The 26,051-nt window shown below is 45.1% G+C and overlaps 1 protein-coding gene across 1 annotated transcript; it reads left to right on the forward strand.

Moving 5' to 3' along the window:
* The first annotated feature begins 1,909 nt into the window (after positions 1 to 1,909).
* mxd4 (MAX dimerization protein 4) lies at positions 1,910 to 25,424 on the forward strand. Its single transcript, XM_083976274.1, has 6 exons — positions 1,910 to 2,122; positions 2,739 to 2,838; positions 6,696 to 6,725; positions 19,191 to 19,305; positions 21,089 to 21,251; positions 22,140 to 25,424. Exons 1-6 carry the CDS (start codon positions 2,059 to 2,061, stop codon positions 22,319 to 22,321), a joined length of 654 nt encoding a protein of 217 aa, XP_083832400.1. The 5' UTR covers positions 1,910 to 2,058; the 3' UTR covers positions 22,322 to 25,424.
* The last annotated feature ends 627 nt before the right edge of the window (positions 25,425 to 26,051 follow it).

Consider the following 26,051-nt stretch of genomic DNA (forward strand, 5'->3'; position numbering starts at 1 on the left):
ATACTGTATGTTATACAAATGTATTGTACATTTCAAGTGTCTGGCTTCTCATGTGATGCACAGCTTCATACATTTTAGGCCATTTTTAAAATTCAGCTTGTTCACCTTTACAACACAGACAGCAGACTTATCCAGCGCTATATAATGTTGGCTTGTTTTGGTAAATAATCAGATTTATTACCTATGAATGAATGGATTCCAACATAACTTAGAAAATTGACCTTTCCACCCTTTTTTGGTTGCCAACAGCCAATTGATTGATTGACTGTGTGCATTTTAATGAGAAAGTACAAAGGACATGACGTTAATGTTTGTCCCCAAGTGCCTCGGCTCAGTGCCTCTCTTTCCTGTTGTGAGTGTGCGACACTAGCTAACATTAGCTTGGAAATGTTATCTGCTCATGTCCACAAATGACTGCACTCCCTGCACGACAAGTTGGTGACCACAACACATTTCATTTCAAATTTTTTTTTACTGGGACGAGTGGGCCGTCAAAAAAAAAAAAAAAAATCCTAACATTGTTGTTAGTTGTTGGTCCCTCTCTGTGTGCCTGGGTCATTTGGGGTGTGCTGAGTATGTAACAACAGATAAGTCCAGGGCGTCACACCGCTGCTGGTAGACATACCTTCCATGCATGCATGATTATGTCACTGCTACTCTCCCAGTTCATCCCATTCAAAACTACAAATTCTCTGGTGATGAAGGAGGGGTGGAGAGTGTCTTATTATTATCATGGTAATCTGGCAGTGTGGCACCATCACAACTTTTGCCTTGTGCTCAGGATGCTTGCATGTAGGCTACCTACCTATGGAATACTAAGATGTGAAGGACTTGACTGCGGATCAAATATCAGCCATGCCATTAGGATTTTCTGGGTGTTGTGCATGAAACATCCCACAAACAGCAGTCCCATAGACTGACATTTGAGATGCAGAAAAATTAATTTAAATAGCCATCTGACAACTACAATTTCTGCAATATTCTGCAAATAAACAAAGGTATTGTTTCAGCTCTATCTGGGCCACAGAAGTAACATAGCCTATAGGTAGGCAGGCACACATGAAATTTTGCTTTCAAAAGTATATTTGTAAGTAATAAATAAGAATGTAAAACACATATTTCTGCATTTTCCCCATTCTATTACAAAATTTAAATTTGCAATGCATTTGTTCAAGGGTAGGCCTACATGGCTTGCTGAGGACACCAAACACAAGGATTTAACTCAAATTGCACTCATGACTGATTTATTTGTAACTCCATATAATATTGATAAAAAGTAATAGGTAAATTGTGTGTCAACGTTTAAAGTAAAATGTGTTTTGCAACTTACATTTCCAACCGCGCAAATAACACCAGCACATTTCTGTGGCAAACAAATACTGTCTCTGCAGCACGACTTTCATGATGAGTTGGACAGGAAATGAAAAACACACACACAGTCTGTGCAATTCTGCCATGCCACACACACACACACACACACACTCCCGTGAGAAAGATGACATACAATTGCCTTTTTTTCTACTGAGGGGGCCGTTGAATGTAGTTTGTTTCACGGTTCAAAGCCAGGACCGTATTTAAGAGAAGTTATCAAATTTGGCAACGACAACAACACCCCAAGTTCAACCACAACACACACCCAGATTCATCTCAGCCAATCAGAGGCCGCCTCTTTCTGTGTCAAACCAATCAGCTGCGGAGGAGGCGGGTCGCTCAGGCTGTTGCTAGGGCATGTCCCTGATGACTTTTATGCCGGCACGCCAATCAAATCGCGCCTTAGCGCTCTGAGCACGCTCATTGGTTAAGACACACCCTGAGAGCCCGCCTTCGGGCTTTTCTGATTGGTCAGAGATGCGATCACTCCCTTGGCTGAGTTTTAGTTAGGTGCTGTTGATACTGTAGTTTGGAGTCACCAAGACTCAGAAGTGAATATAGCAGCGTTCATACATCGCTCTGACACAGTTTTTAAAATCTCCATTCCATTATTTTATGACTTGTACATTAGTGTAAATAGATTGTTTCTATTTTTTTAATATATATATATAACGAGGCAACAACAGGATGGAACTTAATTCTCTTTTAATTCTGCTGGAGGCTGCAGAGTACTTGGAAAGAAGAGACAGAGGTATTTCAAGCTAAATTTACTAAGTTGACAGCATTTTTTCACACTCGCGATTATTTTTTATGTACGGCAGCTGGCTTCACCGTCTGTCATATGTGAAGTTTTAACGTGCCCCTGCCATAGTGCAGGTATGATGTCACTTTATAGACAATGGGGCTTAGACCAGACGATGGGTGCAAAACTGGACCTAGTAGCATAGCCTGTGCTAGAAGAGAGTAGCTGTAATCCATTATTTAAAGGATGTCATGTATTTATGTGCTGTGTTTGCAGTGTTGCTAATTCAAGGTGATCGGTATGTACACAAAAGAGTGTGTTTTTTCTTAATATGGGAAGAGGAATGACATTGAAAACAGTAGGCTATATCACCAAGAGGTCACGTAATATTGACTGTAATATAAAGGCTTTACGGCGTTGTGTTGATGGAAATAGGAAGCTGTATGGATGTAGCCTACTTGTTTCCTCTTGAATTGACGTCTAGCTTCTGAAGCTGTTTTCGTGTTTCCCAGTTTACCCCGAACGACTCATTTTTGGCAGCTCACTTCTTCATTCTGGCAGACATAACACTAAATGAACTTAATTCATTTTTTTGTGTTGTTGTTGTTTTGTGTGTCACTTATAGAGGCAGAACACGGCTATGCTTCTGTTTTACCGTTCAGTAGCGACTTCTCCAGAAAGAAAACGAAAGCCTCGCCAATTTCCAGAAAGACTCAGAACAATAGGTAAATATATTCCTTTTGCTTTTGTGTTGTGTTTGTGTCCATGCCAGCCCACATACATACATACACACACACAGACACACACACACACACACGCACGCACGCACGCACACACACAAACACACACACAGACACATAAGCACACGAACACACAGAGTATGGAGGAGAGCTTGTTTTCATGTACACTGCCATCTTTCGTGCTTGCCTGGGCTGGGCTCTCTGTTTTGGTCTCTCCAATAAACACTGCCACGCGTACACTGTCAACTCTTGCTGCTCCCTCTCTCCCCCCCTCTCTCTCTCTCTTTCTCTCTCTGTTTCACACACCTAAAAAAAAACAACAGTCGTGCACACATGCGCACGTAACCTTTCGTTTTTGTGCACCCTGTGTCTCACGCAACCCACCAGGCTTTCTTTCACCCGTGCCAAAAGCTTTGAAAGATGATATTTTCTTGCCATTTTCTTCATGTGGTTTGATTGATTCGGATGTGTGTGTCTTATGTAACTTTTACTGGGGTCCCATGTCCTGCACACACCCCACCTCCTACTTTCACACAAACACACACACACACACACACACACACACACACACACACACACACACACACACACACACACACACACACACACACACACACACACACACACACACACACACACACACACACACATACTGTGATCGAAGCAGATCTGAGTGTGCACTGGTTTTCATTCTCTCTTTTTGAAACTTTAACTAACACACATTCGTTCCCAGCTTGACCTCGTTTGCACTGTCAGTCATCAGCTGCTACAGATACACAGAATTACTTTTAACTAAGTAAATACGTTTCAGTTTCGCTTTAGTCCTTTATGGACCAGCTGATTAAAGGTCATTTAAACATGGGCTTGCCTGGTTAATGCTGAAGTCCAAAAAAGGCCTATTCAGTGGGACGAACGCTAACAGGGCTGTTTTGTACATGATCTTTATCATCAATCAATCTGACAGTCATTTTCTTGACTGATCAATTGATTTGTTCACAGTTTTGTTTATGAAAAGGCAGTGTTTATCCAACCATCAGCCCAGAACAAGAGGATAGTCAAACATGCAAAATAAAAAATCTGTTTGAGGGGCTGAGACCCACATGACAATTCAAGTTAAATGTTTACCACAACAGAGATTAAGTTTCACCTCATTAGTAGGCTGATCCTATCAGCACTGGTCCATTGAGATGGCTGATACACCTGATGGGCCTTCACTGTGTTAGTGTAATGGAGGAGGAGGGGGGGTTAAAGGGTTAGAGGGACACACCCTCACCAGGCATCCCCCCTTTTTTTCCCCCTCCTGAGTTCATACTTACATCCCAGTCTACACACAATGTTTTCCCCCAGCCCTGTAATATCCATGCATTTTCTCACTAGAAACATTTGCACGATGTGTCAGCCATGAGTGTAATTCCCCAAAACAGTAGCACGTCAAAGATCTGATGATGAAAGAAACTAAAACGAAAAAAAAAAGAAACGTTTCCTGTTGGCTAATATTAGTTTAAGGAAGCACAGGGAGTAAGATTTCCCCAGTAATGAGTCTTGCAGTTACATCATTGCATTTAACATTACGTTGACCTGCAGTATCACTTTTGGAATTACTCCCGCTCTCGTACAGTTTTGTAAATGTGAAAGTTTATTTTAATCATATTGAAAATGACCCCTGCTCCACATTCCTTTGATATAATCTCAAACGGCACCAACATAAGCAAGTGTGTGTGCATGGGTGAGGGGCGTGTGTGTGTGTGGAGATGTGGCAGGTGGGTGTGGTGGCTAAAACAGACCCATACACTCTGACTCAGTGGGCCTCACGCTCCAGATCTGCTTTTCCCTCCTTTTTCTCGTGACCGTGAAAAAAAGAGTAGGGGGCACATTTCCCAGCTCTCGTTATACTTACTCTTACAGTTTTTTTTAAAAGCATCAACCGGATGGTGTGGTGAGGGGGGGGTAGTGAAGTAAAAACATGTTTGAACTTCAACCAATTTTTTTTTTTACAGAAGCTGGCTCTAAGTTAAAAAAATAAATAAATAAATAAAAAAGGACCAGTGCTTGCTTTTGTTTTTCCGTTGCATCAACAACTGCTGTGTTACAGTGTTTGATATCAGGATCAAATCTCCAAATTAAACAGTTGACATTTTGCAATGGTGCAATATGTAGGGCATGTGCAAAAAAAAAACACACACACCCTATTTCAGCACCGAGAAAAGAAGAAACCCTGGTGGAGTTTCCTTGTTTCCATGTTGGCTCTGGTTTAATCAAAACACTTTTACAAAAAAAAAAAAAAAAGAGAGCTGAAATTTTATCATTAGTTTTCCTGCTTCACCTCTCTGTAACATTAAATATGAAATTAGAAAAAGCCTCTCAAAATGTCTCTGCATCATTGAAATCTGTGGTAAATTACACATGGCGTGCCGCTGCAGCGTCACCGGCCATATAAGGAGATGCGGGGTCATTTACGGGTGTAGTTTATGACATCAGATGACACGGTCCTTTGCATGCCACACCGTGCTTTTTACATAAGGTGTGCATTAACCTCCAGGGCTGCGTGCCTGAAATGTTGCTGTACGACTTCCTGGTTGTGCCCTGGGCTTCGACTGGGACGTTCCCCTCGGTTTTTTAGAAACTTCCTCCCTGATGGATGAAAGCTCTTTGTTGGCCTTTTTGGAATCAGGTTATTAGCAGCAGTGCAACACTCTGTGCTCTCTCTTGAATGATTTTGTACAGGCGCCACTTTTTCCCCCCTAGTTGCACGGTCAACTGTAAACCCACCCCCGTTTTTTTTTTTTTTTTTTTTTCTTTTTTCGGAGCAGCCAGTAAGTAGTGTTGCTGTGCAGATGCCCTGGCCTTCTCCTCCACCAAGCACAGCTGTGTGTGAACCGCTGCCTCACAAATTCAAGGGCTCTCGAAACTGTGGAAAATCTGAAAGGGCCTTGTTGTCAGTCTGGCCCCTTTTGTTGTTGCTGTTTTTGTTTTTATTGCTGTGGTATCCATGACGGTCTCATGAACAGAGGAGCCTGTTTCAGAGGGACTGCAGTGCCCTCGCTGCTCCCCCGGCTGCGCACCATAATAGAGGCTCTCCTCGTGGGATAGCCCACATGCTGAGGAATTCTGCAGCGTCTCGGCCCCTCCAGACGTCTGGGTGTGTTTTTATCCCGTGTCCAGCCGGCGTGCAGCAGCAACAACAACAACAGCCGTGCGTGCATGCTGTTTGTATGTGTGCTGCTGCTGGGTGGGCAGGGGAGCGAGTTAGGGGGTTATGCAGTGTCACAGATACTGCTCTCTCTCTCTCTCTCTCTCTCTCTGGGACATTTTTGCCCCATTGCTCCTTGCTCTCTGACAGATGTCACACAGATATGGAAAAAGCACGGATTGTCGGTCGTGGGTGTGTGTGTCTATTTCCAGAATGTGTGACCAAGTTTCGGCATGTCTGTGCCCTTAATTCACCAAAACCAGAATGAATATGCAACAGATAAGGCCTGTTCCAGCGTCGTACAATAATCGTCCTGTGTGTATCTCCAGCAGTCAGAAGCCCCCAGAGCAACCTGGAGGCAGAGAACAGGAAAAAGCAGAGGAAAAGGCCCTCCTTTGATGTCTTGACACATTTTTCTTGAACGTTTCTCAGATCTGCTGTTACTTGGCACCGTCTCCCAACAACAGCTTTCTCTAATCTCTCTTCCATTCAGATCAGAACATTTACAAACCCAGCCTCTCGCATCGGGATTATTTTGTTACAACCCGTCCCGACTCTTGAAGTTTGTGTAAAACTTTTTTTTTTTCTTTTTTTTTGTGCTCGCCATCTTGACATTAATCTTTGCCTTTTTTTTGTCTGTTTGTCTTTTCAGATCGTCGCACAACGAGCTGGAGAAACACAGGTAATGTGACCGTGTCTGTCTTGTCTCTGTTCATGCATGCATATCTGTACCATTGAATTCCTAACATACACACAGACAGTTTTTTTTAGGCGAGGGGATGATGCAGGCTGCAGGTCAACGTCATATAGACATATTTCTCTCAGTCAAAAAGGCACCAGATCAGATCAGGGGTCGTCTTCAAAGAGGCACAGATTGAATCAATTAATTCCTTGTGTCTGAAAGTGGATAATAAGCTGATTTCAAAGAGCAGCTTCATGTTGATTAGATCTGTCTCTGTTTCACGGATGAAACTCGTTGCCTTGTATGGAAGGGGAATCCTGTCAGTAATGTGATAATCCTGAGCGTATAGGCCCGGGTGAATCTGGCCCCTCTGGCTGTCATTTCTCCAGAAGTGAGAGGGCCACAGACAATACACACACACACATATGGTGATCCCGCTCTAGTATTCCCAGCATGCACCTACAGTAACTCTTCCTTCGGGGTACAGCACCCAGCTTATGGTGATGTGATACCCTGGCTTGTTAAAGGCCCAGGCGTCTGTTTAACAGGGGAAGTGACTTCACTGATCACTGAAAAGGGGCAAACACCCTCTATTTGATACACAAAACCTACTGTAGCCCCCCCCCCCTTTGTTGTTGTTGTTGTTGTTGTTGTTGTTGTATCAAGGTCAGCCAAATTGACTCTCCCAAAAAAAAAAAAAAAAGCGCCTGCCCGAGAGGATTTAGGAAACAGCTGATGTGACTATCAGCATGTGAGCAGAGGCTGAGATGGGTGTGTCGGGCAGCGTGTGTGCGTGACACTCTGTCACCCACATGGAGGGATTGGGGTTTGCCAGTCACATGTCTGAGAGTGAGTAATGGATGTGTGTGTAGAGCAGAGAGAGAGAGGGAGAGGGAGACAAGTGCAGACATATTCCTCTCTCTGACCCGAGACTCTGAGGAGGAGCAGCCCCCCCCTCCCCCCTCCTCCCCTCCCCTCCCCACCCCACCCCACCCGGTTGATTACACTGCAGGTGTTGTTGAGACACAACAGTTACCTCACCGTCCGATGACGGGGGGTGTGGTTGCTTACGAACGGCGTGACGTCCAGTCAAACTGACAGATTGCAATTGCCAGTAAAGTCTTCCATAATCGCTTTACTCACTTCCCTTGTCATCACTTACAGCCACACAGTTTCTGAAAAAGACGTTTTTTTTTGTTTTTTTTTTTTTCCTCTTTTTGAAATCCACTCCTGCAGTGTCATGGCCGTCATGTTACAACGTGACCTCTATCACGTATTCAGTAGTATTTTTGGTTGTGTCGTAATAACGCTGTAAATAAACGATACTGCACTTGCAACTCTGCAAGGCACACTGTCCTTAGTGATAAGTGATACTATATTTAAAAGTATCATCCCGCCCAGATTTGGTCTTTGTAATTGAAGACTTGTGGTGACAAGGTATCGCTGTGATCGTTTTGCAACACAATGCATCCTGATTCATTCCCTGTCTGAACCCGTGGCTTCAAATTACATATCATTACACCAACGTATAGGTGCGAAAAGATGAAACCAGTGTAGGTTGTGTATACTGAAGTAATCGATCTACTAAGAGGAAATTTGACCATTTATCAACCCCCTCAAGCTCCTCATAGAAAAGACTTTTGTGTTTTTTCTCACTTTTATTGAATATTTTCTGATTTTGGATGAAACACGTGATCTGAAGAAGTGACTTTATGTTATCAGATCTTGAAATTTAGCTTTTTTTTTTTTTTTTTTTTAAACACATCAGCAATTGAATGAAACCGAAAGCCAAAAAAAAGAAACCCACTGGTATGCTACTGATTGGACCTGATCCAGCGTTTACAGTGTCCTTGGTTGATCTCGTGCCTGTCTGCTGCAGATACAGAAAAAAAGCACCAGAAGTCCCCCGCCGTCCTGTCCGACCAGTTTTAATGACTGTGTGACTATCTGGAGTCTCTCATTCCCTCGGATCTTCAAGCCTCTTTAATCTGCATCAGTCGCAGTATTGTTTCCTGAAGTTCGACGCCCCTCACGCCCTCAGATGCCACTTGAGGGAGGTGCTGTCGTTTGAGCCCTGACTCACTGTCTTTGTGTGGTCATGTGTTTTTTTTTTGTTTGTTTGTTTCATCCCTGTGTGGAACAGAGTAATCTGTCTACCGTATGTTCATGACGTAGATGAGGTGACTGGTGAATGTCAGGCTCAGAAACTGGAAGGTATCGACTCTATTGTCAATAGTTAAGTATAGGAGTTAATTGGGGTTGGTTCTTGGAGAAGGTGTAACTGGATTCTCTTGATTTTCAAGAATTTGCGCAAAATGCTGCCACAAGCTTCGTCAGTTTAAGGTTCTGTTGATAACAAAAATTTCCAACACCAAAAAACCCCCCAAAAACGTTCTGATTGTGAGCGAAAGCCGTCGTCCCGCCTCAAATCAAAATCAGCAAATGTTAATTTTTTTGGTAACAACCTGATTTTCATTTCCAACCAACATTTTTTTGTTTTTTTAGATCTGTGTCTTACATCACATTGATATCAATTCTTCAACTTGTAAAACAACATTTTGTCTTATTCTTTTAACAAAAGAAACTTTCTTTTAACAAAAGGAACCAAAGTGAAACTCAACAACTCAAAGATAAGCTGCCATTGAAAAACTTTGAAAAAGTTGGATTTTTACTTTTTTTTTTAAAATTTTAATCAGCAACTGTCTGTTCACAAATAAGATTACATTTCTGGCCAGACATCCCAGCGTTTATTTTTCTTCTTCTCTACAAACACATTTTGTTTGGTGAATCATAGGCTGAATAACAAAACACATTTCTATCCAGCATGTCTAAGTGTTATTTAAAAGGGTTCAAACAATGTTTCTGTCCAAATATTGGACACTGGACTGACTTGCTGCTGTTCAGTGATCTCACGCTCGCTGAGGTATCTATAGTGAAACTGTCCTGTGGCTCAGTCGGGACAGCCACTCAGGAGACACCCTGCATATAGTATTTGCGCTGTTATCGGAGCGAGACGTCTGGGCGGGTGCCAGCTTAGTCCCCCAGTGTCGTCCGTCCTGACACAACCTGCTTATCGGCTGCAGCTTGTGCACAGTCATGACAGCTCCGTATAGACCATCTCACCACCAGTGACTCTGCAAGTTTTTTTGTTGTATTTCTATTTCCTCTCATCATTGCAGTGACACGGGATCATTGCTGCTGAGCATCAGCTTGATATTTCTGTGAAAACCAAAATGCTACTGTGTGGTCGCCCTCTGATGGTATTGCTTCCTTCCCATTTCTGACTTCACCCGCCTGTGATCACGCTTCTTGACGGCTCGTCCATGCCACGAGTTTCCTGTTCTGGCGAAGCCCTGAGTGAGATGTTGCGAAACTAAAGACGTTTTTTTTTTTTTTTTGTTTCTCACACCATCACCTGTTTACAGGAAATCTGAGTCCAGTGGCGTAAGACCGGGGCCGCTTGAAAGTTTTCACTGCTTACCTCAGTCGAGAAAAAAAAAGGATTTACATGACTATTTTTATCTTTGCAAAACAACTCCCATGGCCCCGTCAGGTGCTCTCGGTTTCATTTCTGAGATTACTCAGGAGTTTGTAGTGTGATCTCAGCAAACTAAACGTGTTTGCAGACGGGCTGTATAGTATATCCCGCGCGCAGATAGTGTGCAGCGACTGTGCGACACCTCGTGAACTTTTTAACTTTAAATTTACACACACTTCACGGACACAGGAGTGGGCTCTCAGTTTGTCACGGTCTAATCTTCTCTCTAATTAAATTTACTCTCCCAGTGTCCTCTACTCCCAGCTGTGATGAATGACTTATTTGGCTTTGAGGAACTCTTTCCCCTTGAGTGAAGCTCACCTACGTGTGTGTGTGTGTGTGTGTGTGTGTGTGTGTGTGTGTGTGTGTGTCTATAAGCCATGTCAGGCAGCAGCAGCAGCAGCAGCAGCAGCTCACTGTGCTGTGTGAGTTATGGTGGTGGGAGGGAGAGCGTTTTGCTTCACCCCTGTGCCTTCTCCTCTTTGTCTCCAGAGACCACATCTGTTTTCTATGTTATCTTTTTTTCTCTCTTTATCCTAATTCTTGCCCCCCCCCCCCGTCCTCCTACTCCCCATTTTACCTAAAAGTGTCTGAGTCAGCAGAAACCTGAGTCAGTTAAGGAGGAGAAAGGCAGCCCCCCCCCCCCTCCTCACAGAGGGGCCTTTATCATTCTGTACTGATCCTGATCCTGCCAAGACTCATGTGCGCTCGTCTTTACTCTTTTGAGGTGTAAATCTTCTTTTGTGACAGTGAGTTTGTGTGGAGGAGTTTTGAGGGGCACGTTAATCTGCATTTTAATGTGGATTGTAAACACACACACACACACACACACACAGTTGGTAGTTAAGGTCATATCAAGTCCACATGCTGCTTTTAAATATGAATTCATCCCATCATAAAAAGAGGCTGCCTCATAAACAAAGACAGACTTAGAATTTGGGCTTTAATGTGGCCTTCATGTGCTCACATGATTGCACGTGACTTTTATACTTCACTTCCTCAAATGCCACACTGTCAGTTACATTCCTCACCTATGTGTGGTGACCTGGAGTCATTAGCCCTGCATGGGGGGGTTAATAAACCACATTAATGAATGATGTGGCCTCATGTGTTGAGGCCCATGTTGTCATTTGTGGTTACATGTATTCAGTTACATGTGTTTAAACCATGATGTCAGCCGGTGTGGATTTGGGCTGTACCACGTAGATTATTTATATCCCGATAAAAATACATGATGTTTATTTACATCATTTGACACATCTGCGATTACGTTCCCTGAATTTGGTATATATATGTCATGTATATATATATACATGACATACGATTGTAAAACTGTATATCAAAACATCCCAGAGCCTAAAGGGGACATTTTCAAATAGTTCAAAACTCAAGACTCTGAGTTTATTATTACATAAGAGAGAAAAAAAATCCTAATTTGGTCCAATAGAAGCAGATATAGGAGTTTCTGCCTTGAAACATGTCTCTTCATATCCTCTGTCATATTGCATAACTTTTACAAACTGTTACACATTTACTGAAGTCATTGTGGACGTAGCCTCAGGACACACTGAGCTGTAACTGCTGAGAGTCTGTGTGTGTCGTCTGTGTAGAATAAGAAACATGCTACAGCTGGAGGTCGGCAGCAGAGGTCACATGTGGAATTTCTCCACCCTGAGGTCGCTGGGCGCTGAGAGGTTCTTCAACTTTCTCAGGTCAAACCACGCTCGGCGCTGTCTGTGGACCAACGCGTTTGCAACTTGCTCTCCCGCGCCCCGCTCAGGTGTCGCTGCTGTGGGGCGCAAAACCGTATCTGTGTCAGTAAACTCACTTTTAGTGCCGCAAAGCAGCTGATGCTCATAAAAAACAACAACAGCGTCGGGCACACTTTAATAAGGTGCGTGCATGGCTTTCTTTTTTAAAAAACAATGAAAGAAATAAGTGAAAAGAGGGCGAGCGTGCTGACTGAACCATTCATGGTTTGGTGAATAGGAGGAGGAGGAGGTGAAGACATTCTTGAGCGTTGTGGAAGGGAGGGAAGTGCAGGCAGTATGGGACGTGGCTGCTCTATGTGTGTCGAGTCTGAAATTCAGGTCAGCAGAGTATGCACACATCCACTGGAATGCAGTGTTAAGTAAGAGAGGCGGTTAAGGGGGAAGAGTTTGTGGGCGGATGAGGGGGGGGGGTCACAAAACTAGAAGACCGAGTATTACTTGAACACTGTACGGCTGGAGCAGCAGCACTTGGGCGCTGCTTGTTATGTTGGCAAGCAGGGGATCACAAGCAAATACTTGTTTGCGTATGCACTGATAGAGCTGCAGGCGTCCTGTCATTCATAAATCTGTGTTTCCCTCTTGTTTTATTCCAATAACTTAAAGTAAAATGAAGGCGGCTCATCCACAGACACTCACGTCGATCGGACCCCACCTTTTTCTCTACTCCTCAGGAGTAAACAGCCAAACTTTTACAGTCAACACTGAGGCTGTTAATCATCGACAGGGGATTCATTATAAAAAAAAAGCCGAGCTGGCCGTGTCGGGAGGGGGGAATGCGTTTGTTGAGCTCGCTGAACTTGTCTCTGCTAGTCCGTCCGACCTTTTTTGCAGATGTACCTTTCAGTTGCACGCAGCGGAAGGGAACTAATGTCAAGGTCTGTCATTTGACATTGCGTTGAAATTCAAAGATGCACAGCGAAGCTTTTCTTTACCCACCTCCTCCCTCCCTCCCTTCCTCTCCTCCCTTCTCCTCTCCCTCTCCCTCTGTTTGCTCGCACGCTCTGCTCTTTAAATTGTATTTGACATCTCTTTTTCTGTTGACACCGCCGTGAGCCTGCCGCGCTGAGGAAGGAATCCTGTAATGATCCATACGCTCACACAGGGGATTGTTTCAGCACATGAAAAAAAAAGAAAGAGGCTTAATTACAAGGCATTCCCCAGCACCAGCACACCCAGTGGAAATTCCAGTTAGTTCTGTGGGAATGCCACTACAACGAGTGAACAACAAACTGCCTAATTTTTGCAAGTTTCCTGTTGTTAAATCACCGGTTGAGCACGCTCCCTCTTTTATTCAGAGTCATTCCACGGAGTTAGTGTAACGAGGCCCCTCCCTCTGTCTGAGCCAGGCTTGTTGTGGTGGTGTGTTCGAGTTTCTGTTTGCATGGGAGAGCAGAGTCATGTGAGAGTGAGCTCCATGTCAGGACAACGTGTCCACGGTGGACTCACTCGTATCCCTCCGTGTCGCCTCGCGGATGTGGCAGTGGGTGGGCGTGGCGCGGCGAGTGACAGAACACAAACAACAACACACAGCTCGTCCCAGACGACTGACATTTTGTCTCGGCGTGATAAAAGCCTCTTGTGTGTCTGCGTTTGTCTCATGTCTCGCTGGCGTGGGCAGCGTGGCAAACCACCGCAGCCGCTTTCACATGAGCCGCTTCAACGCCGTCTTATTTTTCTGCCGTCTTGAGACGCCACATCAGATCTGTGTTAAATGTAAACAGGTTCAGGGCAGGGCTGCTAGGGTGACAGTGAGACTGATGAAGGGGGCTGCTGAAAGGCCCAGTGTGTGTATGTGTGTGTGTGTGTGTGTGTGTGTTGTGTGTGTTGTGTTTGTTGGCTGGCCCCTGGGTAAGGCCCCTCACCACCTCCAACCTCCCTCCTCCTCCTCCATCTGCCCCGTCCTCCCCAGAAACCTGCCAGCCAGATGTGGAGCCACTCCACTGGCAACCCCAAATTCCACCACCTCACCATGGTGATCCACACTCACACGCAACGCCCCCCCCCCCCCCCCCCCCCCCCCCCCCCCCACACACACACACACACTTTCACTACACATAACAGGCACAACCATTCTGCTTTAAAACATTTAAAAAAAAAAAATTTTTTTTTGACCTACTTAAAAGTTACGAAAAACCTTAAATGACTGAAGTGTTTTGTTATAGAATCAACATCTTTAAAGTGTAAAACTATTGTCTGTACAGGATACACACCCACACACACATATATCAATAATACTTTTGGAGGAATAAAGAAACGTCTTCTGTAATTCTGCTGCAGTTACAACTTCTTGTAGTTTTGGCTGTGATTTCTATCGGTAAAGATAAGAAGTTTAATGGGAGTAAGAAACATGAGTAGCCAGGTCAAGTCGGCCGAGCTTATTTGGGAGTGAAAACAAAGGCAAATGGTCAAAATATGAGCCGAGCGAACTTCCTGGTTTAACCAGACCACTTCATTTGGAAGTAAAACTGACAGACTTCATCATAATTGTCGGGAATAATCCCCTTGATTGCTGTGGAAAACACAGAGGGCCGGATATTTCCAGATCAATCTGCAATGCTACTGTAATGGAAATGTAACTATAGATATACATTGTAAAGAGCTGGATTTATCCTTTAAGGCCGTAAAACTAAGATTAGATGACTGCATTTTGAGTATAGATCTCTGCATGGTTGTGGAGCAGGTCATCTAGTGCATCCTCCATGCTGTCGTCTTATGGGCTCAAGTCAAAACGACACCACAGGCCTGGTATTGCATTTTATTATTTTTTCTCCCTCGTTTCCTTAAACCCAACAGGGAGCACACTGACTCAGCCCCGGCAGCGAGAGGAAACATTGCAGTGGTGTCTCCTGATGACCTCTGACCTCTTAGTTTAGCGGGTTTGGCTCGGTGCCAGACAAGCCACTCGGTCCTCCTGAGCGTTCGGGGTTGAGGAATGCGCTCGGATGCAGCGAGCTCATTAAACGGTGCAGTGAGTGAAGGTCCGTTGTTTGCACTGGCTCGCCTCCTCAGGCCCTGCAGCTCTTTGTGTGCCCGGAGATTGGCGATCCCAGAGCGCTGGACACTCACAAGGACTCGCTAATGCCACCAGGACAGAACTGTGATGTGTGTGTGTGTGTGTGTGGACACTCACACAGGCTGCCGTAGATACTCTGCTCACCTCTGACTTAGACACTCTCATGCTTGTTCTTGTGTGATCAGATCTGTGAGAAAAAAAGGCCCCGGTCTGTACCCACTAACCTCTGAGCGTAGAGTCAGCAGTTTAAATAGCTTGTTCCAGTTTCGGCTGAGCAAAAGTTCCTTTTTTTTTATTTTTTTCCTCCGTCTTTGCTTTGTTTTGGCACCCAGCCCCTGATGGAGGAGGAGGGGGGGGGGAGGGAGGAGGAGGAGGAGAGGAGAGGAGAGGGTGGAGGCCAGAGATCAGACACTAATCATCCCGTGGTACTCTGCACGTGAGAACGGTCAGGTGGTCACTCTCCTGTAGCCGTGACTCCGGGGGCAAACCAAATGGCAGATTTACTGTTAAATCCTCAAATGCAGAGAAATGACTGTTGCAGAAATGTTTTTTTTCGCCGCCAGCGGAGCATAGTATTGCTGTTCTTCACACTGTGCACCGATGTTCACACTTTGCCGACAGACAAACCAGAAGTCTACCATAATCCCTTATGTGCCCCTCTCTCTGCACCGACAGCTCTCACACTGTGACACGATTCATGAGGGGAATATCAAAGAGGGGGGGGTGGGTGGGGTGGGGGGGCTATTTCCAACCCAGACAAATTAGAAAATTTGACGTGATTCAGAACCACGCGGACTGTCTGCTCTCTCTCTGTCAACGTTCACGTTTTCGCCTGGTGCTGCTGCACTTCGCACGGCTCTTGGAGGCGATCTGATAAACATTGCGTGACCGGGGCTTGGCTGAGGAATAACAAACGTGAGTGAGGGAGGGTCCCGACTCCAAATCAGCTGTGCGCTCTTGAAGAAAAATAGTGAGCGTCTCTGTCTCGCAGCAGGGGAACACGTGCTGCTGGGAGGGAGCTGTCAGGCACACACACACACACACACACACACACACACACACACACACACTGCAAAGTTTAACCAGGTCATGTCTTATCAATATGCATCAGACACATGAAGCTTTTCTTGGGCAGGGTCACAGTGAGGTTAGATAGAAGAGGAAGATGCACTTCAATTAGACGCACGACGCGGGACAACAGAGCTCTGCTCAGTAACTGAAATGAGAGTGGATTATTATCAACAGTCAAGAGGAGCTGGTTTGATGTGAAGCCAAGAGCTACTTTTAAATATATTTACTCGCTCACTGTTGAGTTTGAAACGGTCCAAAAGCAACACATCAAGGAACAAATAGTCACAACCAGACATTTACTGTCACAGTTAGGCCGTATTTTATGATGTAGTGTTACATTCTAGGAAATATGTTTATTTCCTTTTACAGATGATAGATGGGAAAGCAAAGCTGGTTAGCCTAGCTTAGCATTACGACTAGAAACAGGGGGAAACAGCTAGCCATCTCTCCTGAAAACCTTCAACAGTAAGTGTAGTATTTTTGACACTCTCCCATAGTTTATTAGTCAGTTAACATTGCCAACAAAAACAATGCTCTTAGCGATGGGCTACGGTTTGCCTGTAGGTCGTCGTAGGTGGTGGATCTGAGGGGTCTTGTTATTTTAAATGTGGTCGAGGGGCACATCTGTGCACACTACAGCCCCCGTGCATGCCAGGTAAAATATGTGGTGGGTTTACAGGTGGGGCCTGGGATGAATGAGCGAGGAAGAAAAAGAGTTTTTTCTTGGGGAGGTGGAAAGGTGGGGTGTTCAGGTTGGATATTCCGGGGAACGCCTTGTTTTTGTTTTTCATTACAAGAGAGGGAGCAGGGAAGGTGTGGGGGGGGGGGGGGGGGGGGGGTAAGATGGTTGCCCATTGGCTCAAGTTACCTTTTGGATGATGTGTATGGAGTGCTGCCTGGTGCAGCTGAGCACACTGCGCTCAAAGAGCCCTTTTTTCAACGCGAGGGAAAGTATCCACTCGCTCGGACCCGCACTCCCTTCCAAAACACCCCCTCCCCCTCCTCCTCCCCCGCCCTGTGCTGCTGCTGCAGACCCCCAGCCCCCCCACCCCAGCTCCTTCCTGCCTGCTTCCCCCTGGCTGGACTCCAAGTGCTTCATGTGGCTGGACTGGGGCAGGTTGGAGCCCCCTCCCCACCCCCCCTCTGTCCTCAGAAGACACTTGTTTTCCAGTGGGATGAGGGTGTGTTGGTGTTGGCAGGGTGGAGCAGAGGGGTGGATGGGGTTGAGCGGATGGCGGGGGGGGGGGGGGGGGGGGGGGGGCAGCCCCCTGGGAGAGCAGGAAATAAAAGAACCAGTGCACTTTCACACGCCCTTTTATTTTGGAAACGCCCGTGTGCACCTGTAGAGGTAGAGACAGATGAAATGATTCAGTTCAAATTTGCATCAAATATCAGGCCTGTTTTTTTTTTTATTAACTACAATCAAATCCCTGAAAATTAAAGATGCATTTATCATTTGGGAATAAGGATTATGATGTCCACAGACCATCTCCGGCAAACCTCTAAATGAAACAGACGGCGCTAGTGAGAGGGTCTTAGTTTATGTGAAAAACACAGGTGACGCCCTTCCTGAAAAACGAAAAAAAAACAAAACAAGGGAAAAGACTGTGTGCATGTGTGAGGAGTGTGTTCTCGTGCACTAGCTGTGGTCTCTGCGGGCTTCTGTAGCCAGCCCCCAGAGAGCTTCATGTCTCTGATTAGGTTTATTGTGGTCGCAGCGATGGCCAGCGGAGACCTCGCATTGTTGGGAGTTTGTTTACCGTTCAGCCGGAGTTAGCCAAAGGAACGGGAGAAAAAGGGGGGGGGGGGAAGGCTAGCTCAGAACAAAGAAACGGTTCATGGACTAGCTTGACTAATGGAGGATTGAAAGGCCTTTATGAGCAAATTTGAATGGACCGAGGACAGAGAGGGGAGGTGATCTGCTGCTAAAAATGTTGCCAGTAAAAGCAGCCCTTTTGAATTGATGTACAATATCCATACAGAGTCAAAGAGATTAGCTCTGCCTTGTCGTCGTCGTCGTCGTCGCTATCACTGAATCCAACATCCAGTGGCTGCTCCAGGGTTGCTGGCCTGTAGGGCTTTGGCAGCGATGCAGTCTTTTCTTGTGGTGGGTGGAGGGGTCAGAGAGAGTACGTGTCATCAGTTCAGCCATCAGAGCCATGAGAAACTTCTTGTGGTCAGTAATGATTTTTGCACCTGGCGACAGCGGGTTGAAGGACTCGGCCTCGGTTTTAGGGAACGTTTTCAGTGCGTGGGCCTGAACACATGCGATGGCAACACACTCCAGGACAGTGCGCGGTTGTCAAGACGCCAGTGTGTTGCACTTAAGTCTCCAGCATTGGTTACCATGAGTAGATTGTTTGTGCAATGTTTGTGCAGTATGTAAATAAGACGACAACGTTTACAAAATGCAGTCAGACAGACTGGGTTGTCTTAGCGTTGCGTGAGTATATGACCATTCCTCTCTCATGCTGGCCTTCCTTTGGATTTGTCTGGATTCATTAATTGTAGTTATTCTGACCTTCTTTGCTGGCTGATTGAATATCTCATCAGATATCATTGGTTTAGTGGAGATACAGTTGTGTATTTCCTGGTTTCACAGTGTTGATATACTGCAGTGTAGTCAAGGTGGATGAGGACGTTTGCATCGCAGAATAACAAGGATATATAGTCTACATCGTTATAAAGGGATTTGACAGTGGGTTTTTTTCGCCGGAGCCTTTGCAAGCTTTGAACGTGTGCAACCTGTAATACGAGTCACCCTCTCAATACAGCGGCGTTTCACAGTCAAACTCAAAGTCACACCTTAAAACCACTCCTGCGCAGCATCACCACCATCCTGTTGACGGTGTCGTTTTTAATCAGCATTCTCACTACTATGCTATGTTTCCCAGTGCAAGAAAAGAGAAGGAAATGAAAGTAATGTGCAGAACATGTTTTTCTCTGCCTTTCAGGGATGTGTGGATTAGAAGCTCTTGTCAGTCTTGTTTGTGTGGGCACCTTCTCGCTCTCCTGCTGGTGGACGTGTGCTTGCTGACTCACCTTGTGTGTGTGTGTGTGTGTGTTTGCAGACGTGCCAAACTACGGCTGTACTTGGAGCAGTTGAAGAAGCTGGTGCCTTTGGGTCCAGACAGCACGAGACACACCACACTGAGCTTGCTGAAAAGGGCCAAGATGCACATCAAGGTACCAACGCAGAATTATGAAGAGAATAAAAGCCGCCCCGGGCAGGCTGCGTTCACAACCTGCTTGGAAAAAAACAAAACAAAACAAAACAAGAAACTGTTTTAACATATTTTCAACAGGAATCATTGAAAGATAAAATTTATCTTGTTTGTCCCGTTTATCGAACCTCCAAAGCAACAAACTCATGCTCCACTCCTCCCATTTCTTCAAGCTGTTTGGTTTTGCCTCCTTTAAGTGCTACATTGTTTTCTAATCTTTCAATCAAAGCGGTTCAGAGCCTGCTGGAAAAAATTGCTCCCAAGACTGAAAGGGGGGGGGGGGGAGAGTGAACAGAGTGGGATATACAGGACATTTAGTGTCTGATCTTCAGATATGTGAGAGGAGATAATTGGATGTTCAGTTTGTTTAAGACCAGCTCTTCCTCCACGGTTCATTAACCGTTTCAGCTCAGTGGTTTACTCAGCAGAGAGAGCTCCTATTAAAAAAAAACAAAAAAACGCTCCAGAGCCGAATATTGTTTGATTTCTTGACCTTGCCGTGTGGAAGATGAGCTGTAAATGTGAGCACAGCTCAGGACACGCTGTACTGATGTGGCTGTTTACAAGCAGCAACAGTGTGGTCGGTGGAAAATCCAGACATAGCAAGTTTTTAACCCTTCATTTCCTGTTTGTCTCTGCAAAGTCCTCTGCACTGCTCAAGACGACCTGCGCTGATTCTCGTCACGGCGTGGTGTCTTCTCGTATCGCGGAGGGGCCGCATGAGACTCGCTCCGCTTTGATTCACCACCGAAAACTTTCATATACAAATGGGTGCAAAATCATTTCCCACACTGAGTCAGACTTTTACTGGAGCTCAGGGTTTATTTTTACTTTCTAACCTTCAAGCGTCACACAGTCACTTCCCTGCTACAATGTTCAAATGTTGTTGTCAAATACGCTCCTTCGTAACCGTGGCAGAGACGAGACTGGCACAAGATGACAGAAAACCAAACTGGTTTCATAAGCTCTCACATATAGATTATTATAGATATGATCAGTGACAGTATCTCTGAGACATGATGTGAATCGATATGGCACTGATTCTAACATAATACTATATTATTATAACATCACAAAGGAAAGAACGTGCCTCTCCTTTTGTACTTTTTTATTGTTCATTAAATCGTGAAAAAAAAAGAATTAAAACAACTTTTTTTTTATGTGAAGACAAAATGACAGCTTTTATTATTGTTGGCCTGTATGTATATATAATATTTTTACTGTGTTTTCTTTGCTTAAGGCAATAAGAATATTATGTCGTGCGCTGTAATTACTTGTCTTTGTTTATGTTTTAACTGGCAAATGCTTGAAATAATAACTTGAGAGAGAGAGAAAGTTTTTTTTTCCTTTTACAAACCACATTTTCCCAGTCATGCAAAAATGGGAAAGAAAGAGAAAAAGGGAAATAAAATCTCCCCAGTGACCTTAAGGGGGGACTTGTAGTTTTTTTTTTTTCGTAATTCAAATTTTTATTTCTTTTGGGTGAGATCATAGACACACAGGGAGATCTATACAAGAATAGGCACAAAACAAAAATTATAATCCACCATAAAAATAGATGATGACTTGAAATGACTTAACCTGAGTATTGCTTGGAATCCTTAGATTATTCAAAGTGTGCAACAACAAAAAAAAGATTAAATCAATCAGTATATAAACAATAATCACACAGGTTTGTTGGTGAATCAGAGACTGGAGATGGAGGTTGCTCTGGCTGATTGGTGTTGTTTTGTGTCTCCCTGCAGAAGCTGGAGGAGCAGGACAGGAAGGCTTTGAATGTGAAGGAGCAGCTGCAGCGAGAGCACCGCTACCTCAAACGCCGCCTGGAGCAGCTCTCTGTGTCGGGGTCTGTGGAGCGAATCCGCACCGACAGCATGGGCTCCACCATCTCCACCGACTCTGAGCAAGGTGCGTCGCCTTTAAGTCAAACTGCAGTGGACTCAGTTTTATTATAGGAATTTGAAATCAATACAGCATTAATGTTAATAATATGTAGCCTCTCTGTCCCTCGGATGCAAATCATTAACGACCAAGGTGTGTCCTCGACACGTACGCTGGCTGTAAACCCTAAAGCTACTCTTATTTGCAAATCATTTTCTCAACACAACACCGTTGTTGCTGTCATCTCTGTCAGAGCTGTTTGGTTGTTTGCGCTCCTCCCCCTCCTCCACTGATAAAATCGCAGCCACAGGATTATTAGCCCTGGCCTTGTTTGCAGGTGATGCCCCTGAGGGTTAAAGGTTAATACCACAAATTGCAGATGGAGAAATGTAGCTTTCACTTTTTAGCCGGCGCTCACTGTGGCAGGACGTGTGGCGTACGTAAAGCTCGGCAAGCTCTGTCACATTTCATCTGCAGACATAAATATGGATACAATCTGTTATTTCTGGCTGGTTCTGTTTTGAACGCCGTCATCCTGACACCGCAAGAGACTGAAGTTGCTGATCAGACGGTCGAATACTTAAACATGAGCTTCCAGGTGCATCTGGTGTCACGCACTCCCCTGAAATGCTTCATTCGGACTGTATGTTTACTAATCCTGGATGAGGTAAACACACTTGCAGTTGTTTATCAATGGATGGGGGATTAGCTGTGGGAGTACAAAGATCTGCCTGTTTGGCCAGAGTTAATGGCCGCCTGAATCCGGGTTTTAATCCACAGGCGCAGCGGGCTCCCCTAATAAATATGCCCCACGGTCGGGTGGAAATACACAGTTTTCTCTCTCTCGCTCCGTTTTTTAAACAGTACTGGAAATAAACCGTGTGTTCCTTTCTTTTTCTTTTTTCCCGTGTGCAGAGGTGGACATCGAGGGCATGGAGTTCACCCCGGGCGAGGTGGACAGCGTGGACAGCATCAGCGACGGCGAGGAGGAGGAGGAGGAGGAGGAGGAGGAGGACCACTACAGCCTCCAGAGCAGCTCCAGCGACACCAGCTACACAGCCACACATTCCCACAGACTGCAGCCGCACCACTGTTAAGACACCGATCCGTCTCCCCCCCCCCCCCCCCCCCCCCCCAAAACCAGCTTCCTCATCCACGCTTCCCCCCCTCCCCCCCTCCACACACTCTTTCCCCCCCTTGCTATCGCCAACGCCGCCCACTACCTACACCAGACCAGTCCACAACGGCGGTACGCCCTGAACCAGTTCCTCCTTTCCTGCCCCCCCCCCCACCCCACCCCCACCAGGCCTCTTCAGGAAGCACACGGGGCTGAAATGCCACTCAAGCCTTCCTAACCCCCCCGCCCCTTGACCACTGACCCTACCTCACCCTACTGTATCCTGCCTGACCCCGCCCCCTCCTGACACGCCCTGCCCTCGTAACCCCCCTACTTAGTGTTGCCGCAGGCTCAGAGAGAGCAGAGAGTTGTGTTTCTTTTTAAACTGGGGACTTCTGTGGTGTGGTGGACAGCTCTGACTTGTTAATCAGCGTTTTGTAATGTATGTGTGTGTGTGTGTGTGTGTGTGTGTGTGTGTGTGTGCAGGAGAGAAAAACCAAGCAAGGGAGTTTAATAGAGGTCAAAAAACTAAATATAAGCTTCATGTCATCATCATGTGGCAATAATACACAGACAAGGCTTTGCACTGAGTAGGTGCTGTTAAAGCCAAAGCACTTCTGTTTGTTCGTTCTGCAATATATGCAACATCGGGACCTCGAAAGTAATTTTCAACACGCGGCATCTTCCTTTTACACAATGAGATTTACAGGAGTGGATATTGCAGATTTCCTGCTTGTTTCTTGAAATGTGTCGACTTAAAAAAAAAAAAAAAAAAAAAAAAAGGTCAATGCTTAAAGGAATAGTTTCAAATTTTGGGGGAATTTGCTTTTTTTGTCTGCGGCTGAGAGCTAGATGAGAATGAACCTAGGGAAAGATGAGTTAACGTAGCTTAGCATGAAGACCAGAAAGGAGGGGGAACACATGTTACAACTTGTTTATTTAAATCCATGTGAGACTCTTCAGATGCTGTAAAACATGGTGTGTGGTGGATCATGGCCATGGAGTCAGGCACATTGACCCCCCTCCCCACAGAAAGACTGAAACTTTGGCTTGTTGTCCAGTATAAACAAACAAGCTATGTTGTGAGATTTAGAAGTGGATTATTTCAGCTGTGGACAGAAGCAGCTTCTCTGTTTCCCTTTGTTTTCCATCATCTTATGCTAAACTAGGAAAAACTCCTGGCATGGCATCAATATTCTCATCTAACTCTCACCAAGAAAACAAATAAGCCTTATTTCCCTAAAATAAGGAATTATTCTGTTCATTTTTCCACTTTTTAACACACACACACACACATGCAGAGCTTCCTGCAACTGTGTCACCAAAGATAGGACTTTTACAATAACTACTCCTGTCCATAATTACACCTTCATGACCAAATGTGGCCAAACGCACGGCCCAAAGACAAACTGAAAAAGTGGCAGAGCTGAAGAAAGAGAAGAAAGAATGTAAATAGATGTACAGTTACTGTCCAAACCTTTGTGTCTCCCCTTCTCTGGTTGGGTTGCCTAACCACTACTCCACACTACTGACCACTACACTATACCACCCCATGGTGTGGATGGACTACTATGTCAAAGAGAAAACAAGAAAAAAGAAAAAAAGGAGCTGCCTCAAAACTAAAACTCTATTCCGTAAAAGATTGAGCTAAATCTTGCGTCTCAGTAGCTAATTGATGTAGCAATCAATACAAGAGGCTGGTGCTTCCTTTGGAGTGTTTATGACTCTGGTTGGACCATGAGGTGTCGTGGGAGACTTTTTTTTTTTCCTGTAGATGGCAGCGAGTGGGGGACGGACAGAGAGCGGACCTGCAGAAAAAGGAGCATCCCTCCTTTTTCTTTGTTTTCTTCACTAATGGCTCCTTCTCTGTTCCATCCCACTGCTTCCGTCGAGCCACAATTTGAATTTCTCTCCAGCTCTGTTACTTTTTCATGCAGTGTTTTGATGTATGTTTTTGTCATTGTTTCCTGATTAACAAGTCAAAACTGCGAATGTGGGAAAAAAAAAAGTTAAAACGATTTTTTTTTAAAAAAGGGCCAGCTCTAATGATTTGTTCTCCGTAGAAGTGCTCGTTTTAGCTAACGTAGGAAACTAATCACACTCAGTTGAGCTTTTCATTTCTCTTAACAAAACTAATGACCTTCTTTTTTTCCTCTCTCTGCTAAATGTTACCTGTTTCCTGGAGCTTCTGGGCACTGCTGAAGACCAATGTAGATGAAAATCTCCTGTAACTTTGTCTATAACTTATGCACAATAGTCACTATTGACAGAGGAGGCGCTTGTGTTGCTCTCTGACCATTTGAATAATCGTTAGGCCTTAGTCTCTGGCAGTCTTTAGAGCTTGGCGTCCCGACTCTTCGACAAAATAATAAAAACAAACAAACAAACAAAAAAAAGACAAAAGGGGCCGATCCACTGCGGCAGGTCTGACCAAAAAATGAAAAAAAAGACTCAAAAGAAAACAAAATAAACTTGTATACAAAAGAAGCTACCTGTCACTAAAAGAAAGGTGATACTAGCCAGTGTAGTCTATATTTCTTGTATTAAATTTTGTATTATATTTTCCTAAATGTTTTCTTGTAATGAAAAGACAAAAAAGAGCGAGTATATCTATCTATATAAATATATATGTGTGTGTGCGTGCGTGTGTGTGTGAGTGAGAGAGCGAGAGAGAGACAGACAGGAGGCCAGGCTTGTTGAAGGGAGAGTGGGGGCAGGGGAGCTGATACACTGGCCCCTCTCCCTTGGGTGACTCTCCTGCTGTCATTCTGTGCCTTGATGAGCCTCGTCCTCCCTCCTCCTCCTCCTCCTCCTCCTCTTTGTCCTCCTCCCACCTTCCCTAACCTGCGGCCCCTGCTCAGGTCAACCCCCCCGCACCCCCCAACCCCCCAACCCTAACCCACCATCCTCCCTTCTTCCTCCTCCTCTTCTTCTTCTTCTTCCACTTCCTCTTCATCTCCTCTGGCGGGGCTGAAAGCTTTGACTTTGAACCCCTAACCATGCCAAAACACTTCCAAGAACAAAAAGTGGTGGGGTGCGTGAAGAGAACACCTCGTTACGAGTAAAAGGAAAAAAAAGAAAAAGAAAGAATAAAGCTCCTCCGGTCTCTACTGAAAAGCCGCTGTTGTACTAACTACACCCTGTCCAGGCACTCCCCACCCTCCTGACGCCCCCCCCCCCCCCCCCCCGCCAGTGCCGCCTCTGTCACAGAAAAATTGAGGAAAAAAAAAAAGAAGAAGAAGAAAAACCCACACACTGGTAAACTCCCATGGCAGCTTCCAGTCGCCCCAATCGATCACCAACGGGGTTTCAAAACTTTTGGGCTTGAAGCGTGTTTTTTTTTTTTTTTAATGTCATTTTACTATTATTGTATGTTGACTTTGTGTTTGTTGAGTGGGAGTCACTGGGAGAGGAGCGATAAAAGAATAATCCAATCGATGGCAGCTTAAGGTGTTATCCTCCACGCTCCCAGTGGTCCATCCCCATTTAAAAAAAAAAAAATAGTGTTACCCATTGATCAGGGGACCTCTTGAGACACAGCAATATTACCATCTTGTGCTTTCTGAGGGAGGGTGGGTGGGCAGGGTTTTTAAGACAAGCAGGTGGTTTTGCTTTTGACTCTGTGGTGCATTTTTTTTTTTTTTTGGTGACCAATTCTTTATTTTGTTTTGATAAATTTGACCTCCTATCTGCACTCTCCATACACTGCA

The sequence above is a fragment of the Trachurus trachurus genome (assembly GCF_905171665.1).
Source record: "Trachurus trachurus genome assembly, chromosome: 1".
Taxonomy (NCBI): Eukaryota; Metazoa; Chordata; class Actinopteri; order Carangiformes; family Carangidae; genus Trachurus; species Trachurus trachurus.

Bases quoted from the DNA above. Each gene is read 5' to 3' on its own strand.
- mxd4 (XM_083976274.1), top strand. From the start codon at position 2,059: ATGGAACTTAATTCTCTTTTAATTCTGCTGGAGGCTGCAGAGTACTTG. The intron at 6,726-19,190 runs GTAATGTGACCG...GTGTGTTTGCAG, and splicing joins AACGAGCTGGAGAAACACAG to ACGTGCCAAACTACGGCTGT. The intron at 21,252-22,139 runs GTGCGTCGCCTT...TCCCGTGTGCAG, and splicing joins CTCCACCGACTCTGAGCAAG to AGGTGGACATCGAGGGCATG.